The 14,031-nt window shown below is 38.9% G+C and overlaps 1 protein-coding gene across 1 annotated transcript in view; it reads right to left on the bottom strand.

Annotated features, from left to right (window-relative positions):
- The window catches only part of LOC148959536 (uncharacterized), a 16,201-nt gene extending 2,347 nt beyond the window's left edge, over window positions 1-13,854 (bottom strand). Inside the window, exons 1-3 of the mRNA XM_089110333.1 lie at window positions 13,564-13,854; window positions 11,395-11,458; window positions 185-7,414 (exon numbers count right to left, since the gene is read on the bottom strand). Coding sequence (XP_088966459.1) covers window positions 185-7,337 — 7,153 coding nt within the window. The 5' untranslated portion in view covers window positions 7,338-7,414; window positions 11,395-11,458; window positions 13,564-13,854. The remainder of the gene's footprint in view (window positions 1-184; window positions 7,415-11,394; window positions 11,459-13,563) is intronic.
- Window positions 13,855-14,031: the final 177 nt, after the last annotated feature.

The following is a 14,031-nucleotide window of genomic DNA, read 5'->3' as shown; positions in this document are numbered from 1 at the left end:
GAATTTCAACACACGAAATCATTCATACCTGGATAGAAATCCTGCACGGTTTTCTACTCAAAAAGTCCTATAGACTCGTTCAAAACAAACAAATTGTTTTTGGACCTTCCCTTCCCAACTGATACTTAGTAGTGATTATACATGACACTCTCCAAAAAGCTTGAAGGAGAAAACGCAAACATACCACTTTGTCGTCGCATGCTTCGTGTAAGGACAATATGACTCGCATCTGCCGACTCAGAATCGGTAGTAGACTTTCGTCGCTTTCTTCCATCGGACTTTTGTATCGATTCGCCTTCTGTAAAGCTCCGTTTTCTGGTTCTGGTATGTGCCTCTGACTTCACAGAGTTGTCATTCTCTTCCCCTTGCAGCTCCTTGCTCCCAGTCTCAGCATCTTCACTTGATACTTCGTCAGCAGACATCTGTCCGCCATCTTGCTCTGATCTATTGGTTTCCTCTTCACTTTGTTGTCCACCACTCACACTATCAACCTTCTCCTGTTCGTCAATTGTGCAATCACTATCCTGTGCACTCGCTCTGACTTGCTCCTTTTTGCTTGCAGAGGACTTATCTACTATGTCTTCACTTTCCTCGTCACTAGATTCCTTATATGTAGAGATGCTTTGCAAGGCCTGTGTTTTTTCAATTACCTCTGGATCTCCATGACAATTGTCACTTTCAACATTCGCAGGCAAAACTTTTTGCGACCTGCTGTCAAAGTCCGCTTGTTTGCTGACACAACTATCGATATGAGATGTACTTTCTGAAACAGTTTTCCCAGAAATGCTTTTTACTGCTGCAACTTTAATTTCATTATTGTCTGTTTCAGTTATCCTACTCTCTACCCTATTTTCAGTCCTCTTTGGTATAAGTTCATCATCTGTCTTTTCTGTTTCCTTCAAGTTGTTGTTGACTTTAGGTTCTTCACCATCATCGCCTGCGACTTGGCAGGGCCTTAAACTCTTCGCACAACCTTCATCAGTGGGAGTTGCCTTTTCCAATTTCAGTTCGCCTGTAGATAAATCATCTTTGTCCGTATTTACATGTTCATCTTGCTCTACTTTTGCAGTTTTTATGGCCAAATGAGGGTCATCTTTATCAGCAACGTCCAGTTTTCGTTTAGATTGACTCATCCTTGTTGAAACAACAGCAGCCTCGCCACTGGACGACAAGTCTTCTTTGCTACACGATAAACCGCTCTCTCCGATGTGATCTAAAGCCTTTAATGATGTGCTCAAAACTGAAAAAATTCCTGGTCTTTGCTCAATAGAGTCATCCACAGTGCAATTAGCCTCCTTTCTAGACAAAATCCTATCATTTATCCCAGCCCTGTCACCAGAATCTACAGATTTTTGATCTACCGTTTCCTCGGTTCGACTTAGCCCTTGAAATACTTTACTTTCAGCACCCTTTTCTTCTGCTACTAGCTTAGCCTCGTTAACACTCTTCCTTGTGCTTGCCTCCACTTCAGGCTTAGCGTGAGATGCATCCGCGACGCAAACCTCTTTTTCCACAAAACAATCATCGTGTCCTTCCTTTTTGCTGGATAAACCAATATTCTCAAATATATTCCCATCTCTCTCATCTGAAGTCTTATTGGTCTTTTCTTTCGATTCTGAAACTAATTCCGGCAACTTTTCCCGTGCAAGACTTTCAAATATATTCCCACAAACAGCTTCACTAGCTAGACTAGACTTGCCAGCCTTTTCCACATATGAATGCTCTCCAGCAATTATCAAATGGCTGTCTTTGACCACCGGTTCATCGCAATTCCGTGTAGTTCCTTTGTTTTTACTTCTAATATCCTCATCTTTGGATAACGCTGCACCAACAGCTGATGATTCCCCGACACTATCAACTGGTGATTCCCTGACATCGTGAAGTGATTCCAAGTGTTCAGTCTCGGTTGCCTTCGTACACTCCGTGGTCTCCTCTTTGCCTATCAGTTCATCACTGACACCAAGATTCTGGTTATTTAATTCCTTGCTTGCTCCTTTTGCACAGCTTTGGCCTTGATCCAGGGATACCACAAACTTCCCCTTCTCCTTACCAAAGGCAGTTGACATTTCGCTCTTGCTTTCAGATGTGCTGGTTTCTGGAATTGTACCTCTGTCATTCGATAATTCTTGATTACTCTGATTCTGATCAAATAGGCCTAAAAGACATTTAGCAGCGTCTATATCTTCGAATTTCTTCTTTGGCACCGAGAGCATGGATGTTTCGTCCATAGATTTCTTTTCAGTCGACATTTGTGAAGGAGAATCTGGGGATTTAGACTTAGCTGCCGGTTTCCATGCACTTTCAAGGCTAACGTCGCATGAATGTGGCAGCTGGCTTGCATTTTCACTACTTCCTAGGTCACAACCGCCCTCAACTCCTGCTGTCTCCGCTCTGCCTGAACCTTTCGCATTATCTGAAGAGCCTGTGCGCATGTGCAGTTTACCATCACTAGGTTGCTCGACCTTTAAAGACACTTTTGATGACTTTAAATGCAAATCTTTCTCTTCTACACTTGTAAATCGCTCACCATCCCTTGCATCATTAGAAGACAAGGCATTAAACTTTGGAGCTTCATCAGCTAGCAATGGGCTTTTGAGAGGCAAAGCTGGTGTCTTTGGAAACGCAATCTGAGAAGAACTTTGCTTTTGTCCGTTGTGTTGTGTATCGCTATCGTCGCAGATTGTCACATTGACGCGAGCATCAAATGACTTAGAAGAGTTATATGTTTCAGAAGTTTCCTTTTTACCTGGAGATTTCGTCCTTTCTGCCAACGCTTCTCTGCCCAAACCTTTCTTTTCTTTAGCTACATCAACAAGCTGGCAAACTCCTGTAATATCCTTGTTGACCGTTGACTCTTTTGTTTTAGACTTTACGTTGAGCTTATGGCTACCATTTGTTGATGCATCGATAGTGCCTGTAGTCAACTCTGACTTTTCCTTGTGACTTTCTTTAGACGGCTCCGAAAATAAGGCTTTTGCTTTCGAAACATCCAAGTTCTCCTCTGAAAGAGACTTGTCCCCTTGCACAGTTTTAACAGTATGTTCCTCCTGGTCAGCTGGTCGACCTTGACTATGTGTTTTACCTTCCTTTGCTTTCCCAAAAGAATGAGCCACCTTTTCAATGCTACTCTTAATTAGTTTAGTGATGCGAGAACCAACATTCGAAGATCCTTTGCTAGGAACATTCTCAATTTTACCACTTCTTATATGACCCTTCTTGACATCTATCTTTTTGACTACCTGGGAACGAATATCTGGTCTTGCTGTTTTCTTGTCATCTCGACTGGCCTTGCTATCAATTTCATTAGTCGATAAAGAGCCCATGTCGCTTTTTTCTTTAGCACCCGCTTCAATACCTTTGTCCCTGTCACAAGACGAAGCTTTTACATTATCTCCAAGTAAATCGTTTTGAGCACCCCTTCCTTCTTCACTTTCTACTGGTAGTGTACCAGCTCCCTCATTCTTTTCTTTATTTTTATCACTATTCCTTGACAGCCGTGTTTCTATCGTCTTTTCCTCTCCAGCTGCAGATATCTGCACATTTTCACAGGTAACTGTCCTTCTACTAATCCCAGCTCCAGGACCACTCGCGCCGATAGTCAAGGGCAATGCTTCATTTGGCTCATCTGTTTTTCGTTTGCTTTCAATTACCTCAGTGCTACTCGATTCCATCTTTTCACTTTCTAAATTGATATCTGATTTCTCTGTGGTTGTTCTTTGTTTCTCTAAGGAAACTTTCCTGTTCTCATCTGACTCTGTTTTTTCTGTTTTATGTTTAGTTTCTTTCAGTTCATTCTCTGCATCATCAGTATTTCCTTTACGTTTCAAATCACTCTTTCCGTTATCAGCCTTTCCACCAGTACGTGTAGCGTCTTTCCCATTATCTTCAACAACATTTGGTGACAGCACAACATGCAGTAATTGCTCATTATCATTTCCTGTGTTGGTAGAAGCTGTCTGTTTACAGCTTCCAGGCTCCAATATTGCCTCATTGGAATTGTTTGAAGGAAGGTTGGCTGACGTGGTTTGTGATGTTTTCAAATAAGTCGAGCTGGTTCCATTACCATTATTTTCTTCAGCGGTGTTAAAATCGTCTGCCTTGTTGACAACCTCTTGAACATATTGTTTCTCAAACCCATCTCCAGGTTCATGTTTGACAGAAGAATCAACTTTTTCTTTACTTTTCTTGGCACAATCATCCCTTGTGTGTTCATAGATTACTATGTTTTCCTTCATAAAATCGTCTCTTTCAGTAGAGCGCGACGGCCTTACAGGGTCATAAGGCAGTACAGTCTTGGCACTCTCTTTAGTCCTGGGAACGACAATGATGTCATATTGATTAGGTTGTGATGTCATCTCACTTTCATTTGAAGTCTCGATGCTCGACTCCTTTAGAATGCTGTCATGCGTAGCGGAAGAAGTATCACTTGGCCCACCAGCCTTTTTTACTTTATTTATTAACGGCTCCGAGTCACTGCTTTCGTCTGAATCATACGATTGACATGTGTCAGGCTCTGTGTCATCATAATCCTCATCAAAACTATCTGAGGACGAATACTCTTCTCCTACTGCAACAGCTTTTCTTGGTCGCAGACTCATTCTGTGACTCGGTTTCTGTATTTCGACATCCACAGTGACCCTTCTATGAGGTCTCTCCACAGTGAACTCTATGTCGCCACACGTCTCTGAGCTCTTTTTCTTTGCTGACTGGGTTTTTGTCGCTTTAGTACCAACACCAGAACGCCGACTCTGCATTCTATCGAAAATGTGAGTATCTTGGCTCAACAAATCTGTTTCCGATTTGAAATCTTTCCCGGGTCCTTTAATACTATCTATACTTCTCTGGTCGTCTCTAGTACTTGCAAGATTCATAGTAGCTTTCTTTGATAAATTTTCTTTCATAGCCAGTTTAAATGCCGTGCTCATATCAACAAATTTCATCCCAACACTGTCATCATCTGCAAATATGATTGGATAGTTTTCTCCATAGTATACATCTTCTGGCAAAAGCTGGTCTGTTTCACACGCAACAGATGGATACAGACGATTGTAGAGCTCTTCAACATCTCTATGAATGCTATCCTTCTGGTACCATCTGTGACTGCGTGAGCGGACTCTTTTATCAACATCTATTTGACTAGGGCTACCTAAATGATGGATATATTGATGTTTAGAAGTAGCTTTTTCTACATGAGTTCCTTCACCAGTTGACATCTTCAGTGTTTTTCCTTTTGCCAATGTTTCTCGGGAATGGGGGGTGTTGTCACTTTTCTCAACGCTTCGCATGGCTATCAACTTCAGTGGTACGTCATCATCATTATCATACACTGTACTTGTAGAGTCATCATCACTTCTGTGAACACTTGAAGCTCTGTAACTATCAGAAGAGCTACTTCTTCTGCTTTGCGGCATTCCAATGTCTTTCTCAGAAGACTTCTCTCCAAATTCATGAAACTTTTCAGAATCAACAAGAAACAGCTTATTGTCACTGATGTCTCCATCCAAATCAATTGTCTCTTTTTCAATCAATGTCGTCGTTAGGACCCTTGGAATTGGCCTTTGTTTTCCTTTCTTACTTTTATTTTTATCACCAACAGGCACTTGGATGTAATTTGCTCCTGATTTTGGTGGCCGACCACGCTTTCTCTTCACCACATAGCCAGAATTGCTTTCTTGACTGCTAACTTCCATCTCTCCAGTTTGGCCTCGATCAAATTGTTCTGGTGTCGTTTCATATTTTGTAATGACTTTTTTCTCTCTGTTTTCATTCCCCCTTGCAGTAATCCCTTTAAGGTAATCTAAATCAAGATTCACAGAGATTGGCAAAGATCCATGGAATTTTATGTCACCATCGCAAAATGGTCTTTGTATAGAAACTTTGCTCACACTTTGCACCTTGCTGAATGATACCACATGGGATTTACAATCGTCCACCTGTACTTCATGCGAATCCTGTCCAACAGGATAACTATTTTCGTCAATCCTTGCTGCAACATGTTTACTTGGTGTTTCATTTAATTGCTCCATGGGTACATTTTCCTTGGCATCTTCAGCACAACTGTCCTGTGTATCCTTCAGTTCAAGGTTTCTCTGTGAATCGGATTCCACTTCACCTTTGTCGCCACTCGCAACATCTGCATTTTCAGCAATCCTGCTTTTTATTTGTTCAGCTTTTAATTTTACATCTTCCTTAGAGCTTTGTGTGTTGAAGGTTGAAATTTCAGTATTCTTAAACTCCTTTGCTGGCCTAACAGCCGCCTGACTCAAACAATCAAAGCTATACTGTGATACTTTGCTTGCATCTTGTTCTGATAATACTGATGTTTGATTTGAGATGCTTACACTCTCATGTGATTGATGAATAGCACCCTTAACAAGCTGTTGATCTGGCGCTGTAATTGCTCTACTAGTAGGAAGTGAAACGTCATTCTTCTCTGCAAGTTTTTCATATTTCTTAGAATTTGGTTGTTCTATGCTTGATTCTTTCTTCCTTTTCTCATCGGAAGTAACCAGAGAGTTTGCTAAAGATTCGAGTATGAGAATACTTTCTGACGAGCATTGTGCGCTGCCCGAATCCGATGACGCCAGTTGTGAAAATGTTTCTGGGTTAGTGTGAACTCTCCCAGGCTCACTGTCCTCGTAGACCTTGTATGCCCCATTATTATTCCACAGCAGTTCGCTTCTAGATGTCTGCCTCTGCAGTGGCTCAAACCTTCCTGATCCGGGTCTAGGCCTATAAATCACTCTTTCAGAACCAGTCTGACAAGCAACTTCACATCTACCATGTTTTCTGAACGATATACACAAAGAACTCTTAACCAGCCATTCTGGAACAATTTCCAAAGAACCTCCATCGATTGGAAAGCTTTCTTCCGTCAACACTCCACGTGATATACCAATGATTTTTGTTCGAATTTCACCTCTCTCGTACCCAGGAACTATACCTTGCCTAACATCGTGCCTTTCTTTTATCAGCTGCTGCGAAGGATTCAAGTAATTGTACAGAACGACCTGTGGTGGGGAGGATAGATAGGCCACATGCTCCAATGGGTCTGCCTGGCCGATCTGTCTGTCTCCCTGTAGTGGGTACTCATTTTCATAAAAATATGGCCTAATTTGATCCGAATAACTGAACCTTTCACTATGAAGGGCGCGTCTTTTTTCTTCAAAGGAGGAACCTCTTATTTCTCGAACTTGTACCTTCAAAATACCAATCTCCCTCAGTCTGGTATCACCGGAAACAGCAAGATCGCGAAGTCGTTTAGCAGCATATCGAGGCAGCTCAAATGTGACATTGAAATTTTTGCACCAACGTTTTTCAAAGTCCTGTCTTTGCATGACTTCTGGATTCAAACTCCAACGCCTTTAACGTCTTATAGGAATTGAGACTCCAAACCAAAGACTACACCACAGTTCTTGAAAAAAAAGATAATGGAAACATCATAAATACAATGGCGCAATGTATGAAATGTTTCAATTTAATATAATGATCTGCTTTGACCAGTGTGCTCGGTTTTCTTAATAGTGAATTCGACTTTCAAGAAAAATTAATTCTTAGTGAATTTCGAGATTTAATCTTGTAAAAAGCCCGTTCGATTGCACATAAGGTCAGTATTCATTATCATCAAGCAGCGCCTTATTCTCTTTCAAGCCTCCTCAGACCCCCCCCCCCCCTTCCCCCTCCCCCCTATCGAATACATACACATATCAATCTAACAAAGGCAATCACACATAAAGAATTCTATCTTTAAACCCAACTCCTATTATAATATACAAAAACCACCTTCCACTTGACCTCCAAACTAGAGGTGGGAATATTTAATGATTAATGTCCTTTTTAACGTTTTTTGCTCAAACAGAAAATAATATGCCCAGATTCCAAATTTTAATTTTTTTGTATACGACGTGTAGTTTATAGATTTGAAAATATTTCTTGGAACTTTTTACAACTCGCTATAGCTTTAGACACCTCAAGACCGACTAACATTGACAGCTGTATTCCTACAACACAAGGAAATATAAAAAAAATGATAGATGAAAATGATGCAACAAAAGCAAGAAAAAAACGGATTCAGAGCACACTGGAAATATTTTACATCTGATACTTCTTGGAATAGAAACGTTGCGACAGTTAAACGAATACCAATTGGTCAAAAATTGGAATAAATTGAATGCACTATTGGAATAAATTGAATGCACCATTCTTCCTTTCAGGTTTTTCTTTGTGAATAGATTTCTCAAAGAAATTTCTGCTCACCTTTAGTCGTTATCCGACATTTGTGCCCCGATAGGAGTCGGGTGAAAGTACTTTCCGCTTTTATCCGACATTTATGCTCCGAGGGGAATCAGGTGAAAAGTACTTTCCGCTTTAATCCGACATTTATACTCCGAGGGGAGTCGGGTAAGAAGTACTTCCCGCTTTCCCGTGCTGTCTTATGATTTTTCGTTAAAAAATATCTGCTGTTTATATCGAGTTTTTGATAATAAATGCAAAATAGCAAGTTTTTTATATAACCCTCTATATAGCTATAATAAAAAAAATGTAATTCAACAAGAAAATAAATCGACAATAGACGTAAGGCTACGAGTTAAAGGTAGTGGAAATCTATAACCAGGTGCGGATCCATGCAACGAGAGTGAGGCATGGTGCGGTTGATTGGCTCCTTGTTTCTGGCCAATCAGCTAACCATTTTATAATTAGAAATTCCAAGAGAGAAAACAATATTTTTCAGCCTACACAAGCCGTTGGGGCCCTTTATTTTGAAAACAGATTTCAAAACACATAAAATGAAAGACAACTTCGGCTTTCCCAATGATTTTAAAACTATTGTCAGGATTCTTGAGCAAAAAGCATCTTATTGAGGCATTCTGATTCTTGAGAATAAGCAGTGGCTTGCAGTTTAATTAATGGGTCCCGAACTGATGATCTATAGTCTTTCTGATTGGCAGGCAACCAAACTCTTTTGACAGGCGGGGAACATGACCTTAGCAATATGAGCAATGGAAAAACATTTCATTTCCTAAGAGAAGAGCAACAGCTTGTCAAAAGGGCTATTGATCGGTTATGGCCTTATTTATTTGACTTTAAAACATTTGTGAAGTAATACCAACCTCAATAAGGCATTCTTATTGAGGGTTGACTTTTTCCCCATCAAGAAATTCGCAATTTATTTCGGCAGCAGGCTCAAATTATATGGTGTTTCATAAAAATCTTTGCAAACTTTTTTCAAAATCACAAGGAGCATTTTTCATTGTAAATTGAAAGGGAAACTTTGTAACAGGAGTGGAAATCAAATTCTTGGAAACAATTGGCAACCTGCATGTAAAAAATAGTCCAAGGGAGACATGTCTCATACTAGTAGCGGCACCACAGTGGACTGGGCGGACACTTCCCTGCCTCTAGTTTTTGACAGGATCATTCTTGTCATATGCGTTCCCTTCTGATAAGTTAGTCATATATGTTCCTTTCTGATAACATTTGCGTTTCCTGTTGGTAAAAGGGCGTTTACTGGTGGAAAAAAGGGCGTGACCTTAAAAATTTTGTTTTTCCCCCCAGAGCTTAGTGGTTGGTGCCACCATTGTCCCATACCATATTCTGGAGGAGAATAAATGAATGATAACTGATAAAAAGCTAACCTGGGACTCTCACATAAACAAAGTGACAACAAGCATGAATGCAAAAGATAAAGCCGGTGGAAAAAGATTACCTAAAGATGGCTTTGAAAAAAGCAAACATTTTACAACATACTTAAAGCTTTTTCGTCTGACACTCCTCAGAGCATAAAACGTCAGAATAGGTTCCGAAAAAACACGAAAAAAACGTGTTTTTTCGGAACCTATTCTGACGTTTTATGCTCTGAGGAGTGTCAGACGAAAAAGCTTTAAGTATGTTGTAAAATGTTTGCTTTTTTCAAAGCCATTTTCAAATTCTGTACCGCAAAAAAATTGATTACCTAAAGAGGGTGAAAAGTTTACCAACTAGTGTTTCGAGATCATTTACTTCAAAGGCAGTCTACCAAGCACAACACATGGTATTTCTATTTGGGGCAACTTTTCTATAGCCAAAATGAGAAAGTTAGAGGAACTTGATCTAAGAGCAGCACAACTAGTCCATAAAATTTTTTAAAGAAATACATTAAAGTGATGTATTCCAAACAGTCAAATGGATGCTGATCAGCTATGTGTAAAAAAGAAGTTTGATTTCTCTCACATAGTAAGCTTACTTTATCAGGGCCCTGAAGTCATTAACAGTATCATTACAAAACAGAATCATCATAGCCTGAGGGATAATCAAATGATGGATATTTAGCCCGTGCAGAATTTGTTGTTTATCTACGTATACTTGAGTATATACAAGTCAAAAAAATAAAGTACCTTGTCTCCTTGTAAACATGATTTATCTTAAGAAGACAGTTGTTTTGTGTGCATTACTACTCCTAAAATGTTTTTTTGCAAAATGGCAATGTTTTGTGTAGGAACACAGATTTATTGAGTAGTATCCAACAAAACTCATCTTTATTCAAAAAGATATGGAGCAGAAGAATGTTATTTAAAGGGTAATGGAAGATTAAGTTGATTCGCATAAAAAATTCAAGAAAAATAACTGAAATACACTTCTTTTCTATTAGAAATGAAGGTCGCCTTGGAGTGCTCCAGTTTCTTAATGGTATAGGAAATTCCAATACTCATTCTTTCTTAAGTGTTTCTTAATCTGAAAAAGCACGGAGGAGCGAAAAAATAACATGATAAAAATCGGCGAATAACATATACATAAACCTCAAAGCATAAAGGGAACCAGAAATGCAGATTGAAAGTAACGAGAGAGTTCAGACAGGGTGAATGATTGGTTCTATGTTTTTGACAAATCCCAACTGCGTATCTCACCTTGCTGAAGAGTCAAAGAGCATAAACAAATTATTTCTGTTTACGAACTTTTTCAATTTTTTTCCGATTGTCCAGCTGTTGTTTCTTATAGCGAGTTTCTTATAAAAAATGAGTGTATTCGTAACACAAATTTCATACTTGGCAATGTTGTGTAACAATTCTTATTCTCGATTAGTTTGTTAACATTTGATGTCAATGTCAAAAGAAATTGGAAATTTCCTTTTTATAACGATATATATAAAAACCATATATCTCTTTGACACAACGTTTTTTATGAATACCCTGATATATAGTGGTAGGTAGTTAAAACATTGAGGGGTGAGATGAAAAGGATTCAACCAGAGTGAAAAATATAAAAAACTGTGTGGGTGGAAAAAAGCCCCTGGAAAACTCTTTTGCATGGGGTTTGCGCGGTTGCGGGCTATAGCCCACGTCTCCGGGAAAGGCCTGATCATGAGACGCACACCTTGACCACATGTTCACATTGTTAGATGGGAATCGTCTTACATACCTGTCACTCTGCAGCTCATAATTCCTATTGAATATTTGACCTGGATCACAGATTAAAAACCTCCCTGCAAAGAAAAGAATGGTTTAGTTTCTATGGCTACAGGACTTTTTCAAACATCACAAAACAGTAACCTTTTCTTATCTCTTTTATAATCATTATGGCTTGAATAGACACAAAAAAGATGGATTTACCAAATAAAACAATGCCTACCAATAATAAACAATGTACCTTTAACCACTAGGTTCCAAACTTTTAGCATAACCTTTGCAGAAATTTTAGACAGTGATATCATTCAGCATTCAGCACTCAATCATCTAGGTAGATTTTCTATGGTTGAACAAATTTCGCCCATAAGTAATTTTCATTGCTTTAATATTTTGTGTTTTTTGTTAGACTAATTATGCTTTAACTGCATAATTATGCTTTAACTTTTCATCACAGTCTACATAACAAACAAATTAGGTCTTGTGTTGACCAAAAATACATTGAGAAAGTCAACTTAGATGTTTTACAAAAAAAAATTCCACTGACACAAAGACTTAGCCAATACCCAGAGGAAGAAAACAAGGGATCAGATCTTAATAAAGGACCATAACTACAGGGGCATGTTGGCTATCCTCTTATTCAAAAAATTCTGTTTCAAAAACAAGTAGTTTTATCTATCTAAAATGCTTGTTTCCAAATATTTCAATAAGTTGGCAAATAAAGGGTGGCTCCTCCACTTTGGTAGCAAATTTGGGCATGACCTCCACTCTGGAGAACGCTCTCCAGCCCTGTCTAGATGTCAAGAAACCACAATGCTCTCTAAGATACTTAGAGCTACATGATGTCATATGAACCAAGCTCAAAGGTTGCTAAGCTCTCTCTGCCACTAGCATGGTTTGACATATGATTTAAACTGTAATCATGCAGTGGTAAAAATTGTAAATTTATATGGCACTCACTCATATTGGAAATTTTACAGAGCAGGAATCGGAAATATAAGCACAAACAGTGCACAACAGTAGGGCAGTTTGTCTAAAATTTTTAGATGTTTTATGAATTTCAAATGCTGCATCCATTTTAAAATGACTCATCAATAGAGCAAGAGCTAAACAGGTCCTAGATCTAAATTACAAAACAACTTGTGCTTACACAGAAATATTGTTCTAAGACTTGGAACCAAAAGGATGTGTTACTATAAACAGTACAGGGGGAGAGGAGCTTGCAAAAAGTCTCTAAAAAACAAAAGCAATTGGCACAAAAAGGCTACCTTTTGTCATTTACAAGGCAGGGCACTGTACCTCTGGGGCCCCTCATTCCCCTAGCTCTACACCCCTGCTGCAGTGTATCTTGTAAGTTTATTTAAAAAAATCGCGAGAAGGCATCCGTGTCTAGTAACACCCACATAATTTAATGCTTAATATTACATATATTGGTTTTGTGTTTTACATGGCAAACCTTTCGTTTATCACCAAGTAAACAAGTGGACAAGCTAACGAAGCCTGAACTTTAGGGACCTTATAGTAGCTTTGCCTCAGGCCTTAAGGTTACTTTGAATCAATTCCGTGTTGTTGGGTTTCCTTTAAGGTAACAAAATCTCGAAACATTCCGATAGATCAACAGTTAACGTCCATGTGTTCTAACATTACCAATCATGTTTTAACTGCAGCTGTTTTCAGAGCAGGTTGATATGATTGCAAAAATAATCGGAGCCACGTGGGACCAATTTGCGATTTCATTGCAACTAGAGTACCTCGAGGTGAAAACAAGAAATGGGATCATAATAGTTAATTTGCAAAGACAATTTTGTTGACGTTTTATGTGCAGGTGAAGTTTTTGATAATATGCCAGAAAAGGATGTGATTTAGAGTCAGAAAGATTTAAAAGAAAAAAAAGATCAATACAGCCTGATCTCTGAAATAGATCACTTAGTAGAGATCAAATTCTTCTCCCAGACAGAAACTTAACTTGCAAAACAACTCCTTTCTTGTAAATGAGTTAAATTTGCTAATCTCGTCGAATGACCTCGGGAAAATCGAGCTAGGACTAATGGTAAGTTAAGATGAAGGTAAACGAAGTAGGGAAATTTTCTTGCAAACCCAGTTGTTTCCATGCATGCAAAGGCAACATAGAATACCCAACATATTTTAAACAAATAAAAATGCTTTGAAGTTGAGAAATACTTACAATATTTCAAACGCTTTCAATATTTTCATCCCTCCATTCCTAGACGGCCTATACACCACTATTGTCTCTGGTCTCTGTATTGGAGTGCCGTGTATTGTCTTTCTCACTTTTCGACGTCCATTCCCGTGTCTATTGTCCTTTTGCTGTCAATTCCACAAAGTGTCTTTGTCAACTGTGATTATTTACAGATGAATTGTCTTGTAGATCACTCAATAAATGATCTTATCGACAAGAAACAAAGGGACTTTCACTTGATTTTAATCAATTGATTGTTTTAGAAACAAAAGTACTCAACTCCCCGATACTAAGTGCTCTTTGCTCCCATTGAGAAAATCGCCTCCACAGGGGCAAAACAAAGGAATCCAGCCTTTAGCAACCAGAAGTTACACTCGCTTTCTTTTATAAGAACAATTTATAAAAAAAACCTTAACCTTCCTGAAATTTGAGAAACGATTTTGAGAATGCCGA

Source organism: Rhopilema esculentum, chromosome 9 (assembly GCF_057945365.1).
Source record: "Rhopilema esculentum isolate cy_ngs chromosome 9, ASM5794536v1, whole genome shotgun sequence".
In the NCBI taxonomy this organism is placed as follows: Eukaryota; Metazoa; Cnidaria; class Scyphozoa; order Rhizostomeae; family Rhizostomatidae; genus Rhopilema; species Rhopilema esculentum.
This window is presented reverse-complemented; position numbering and strand designations above follow the sequence as displayed.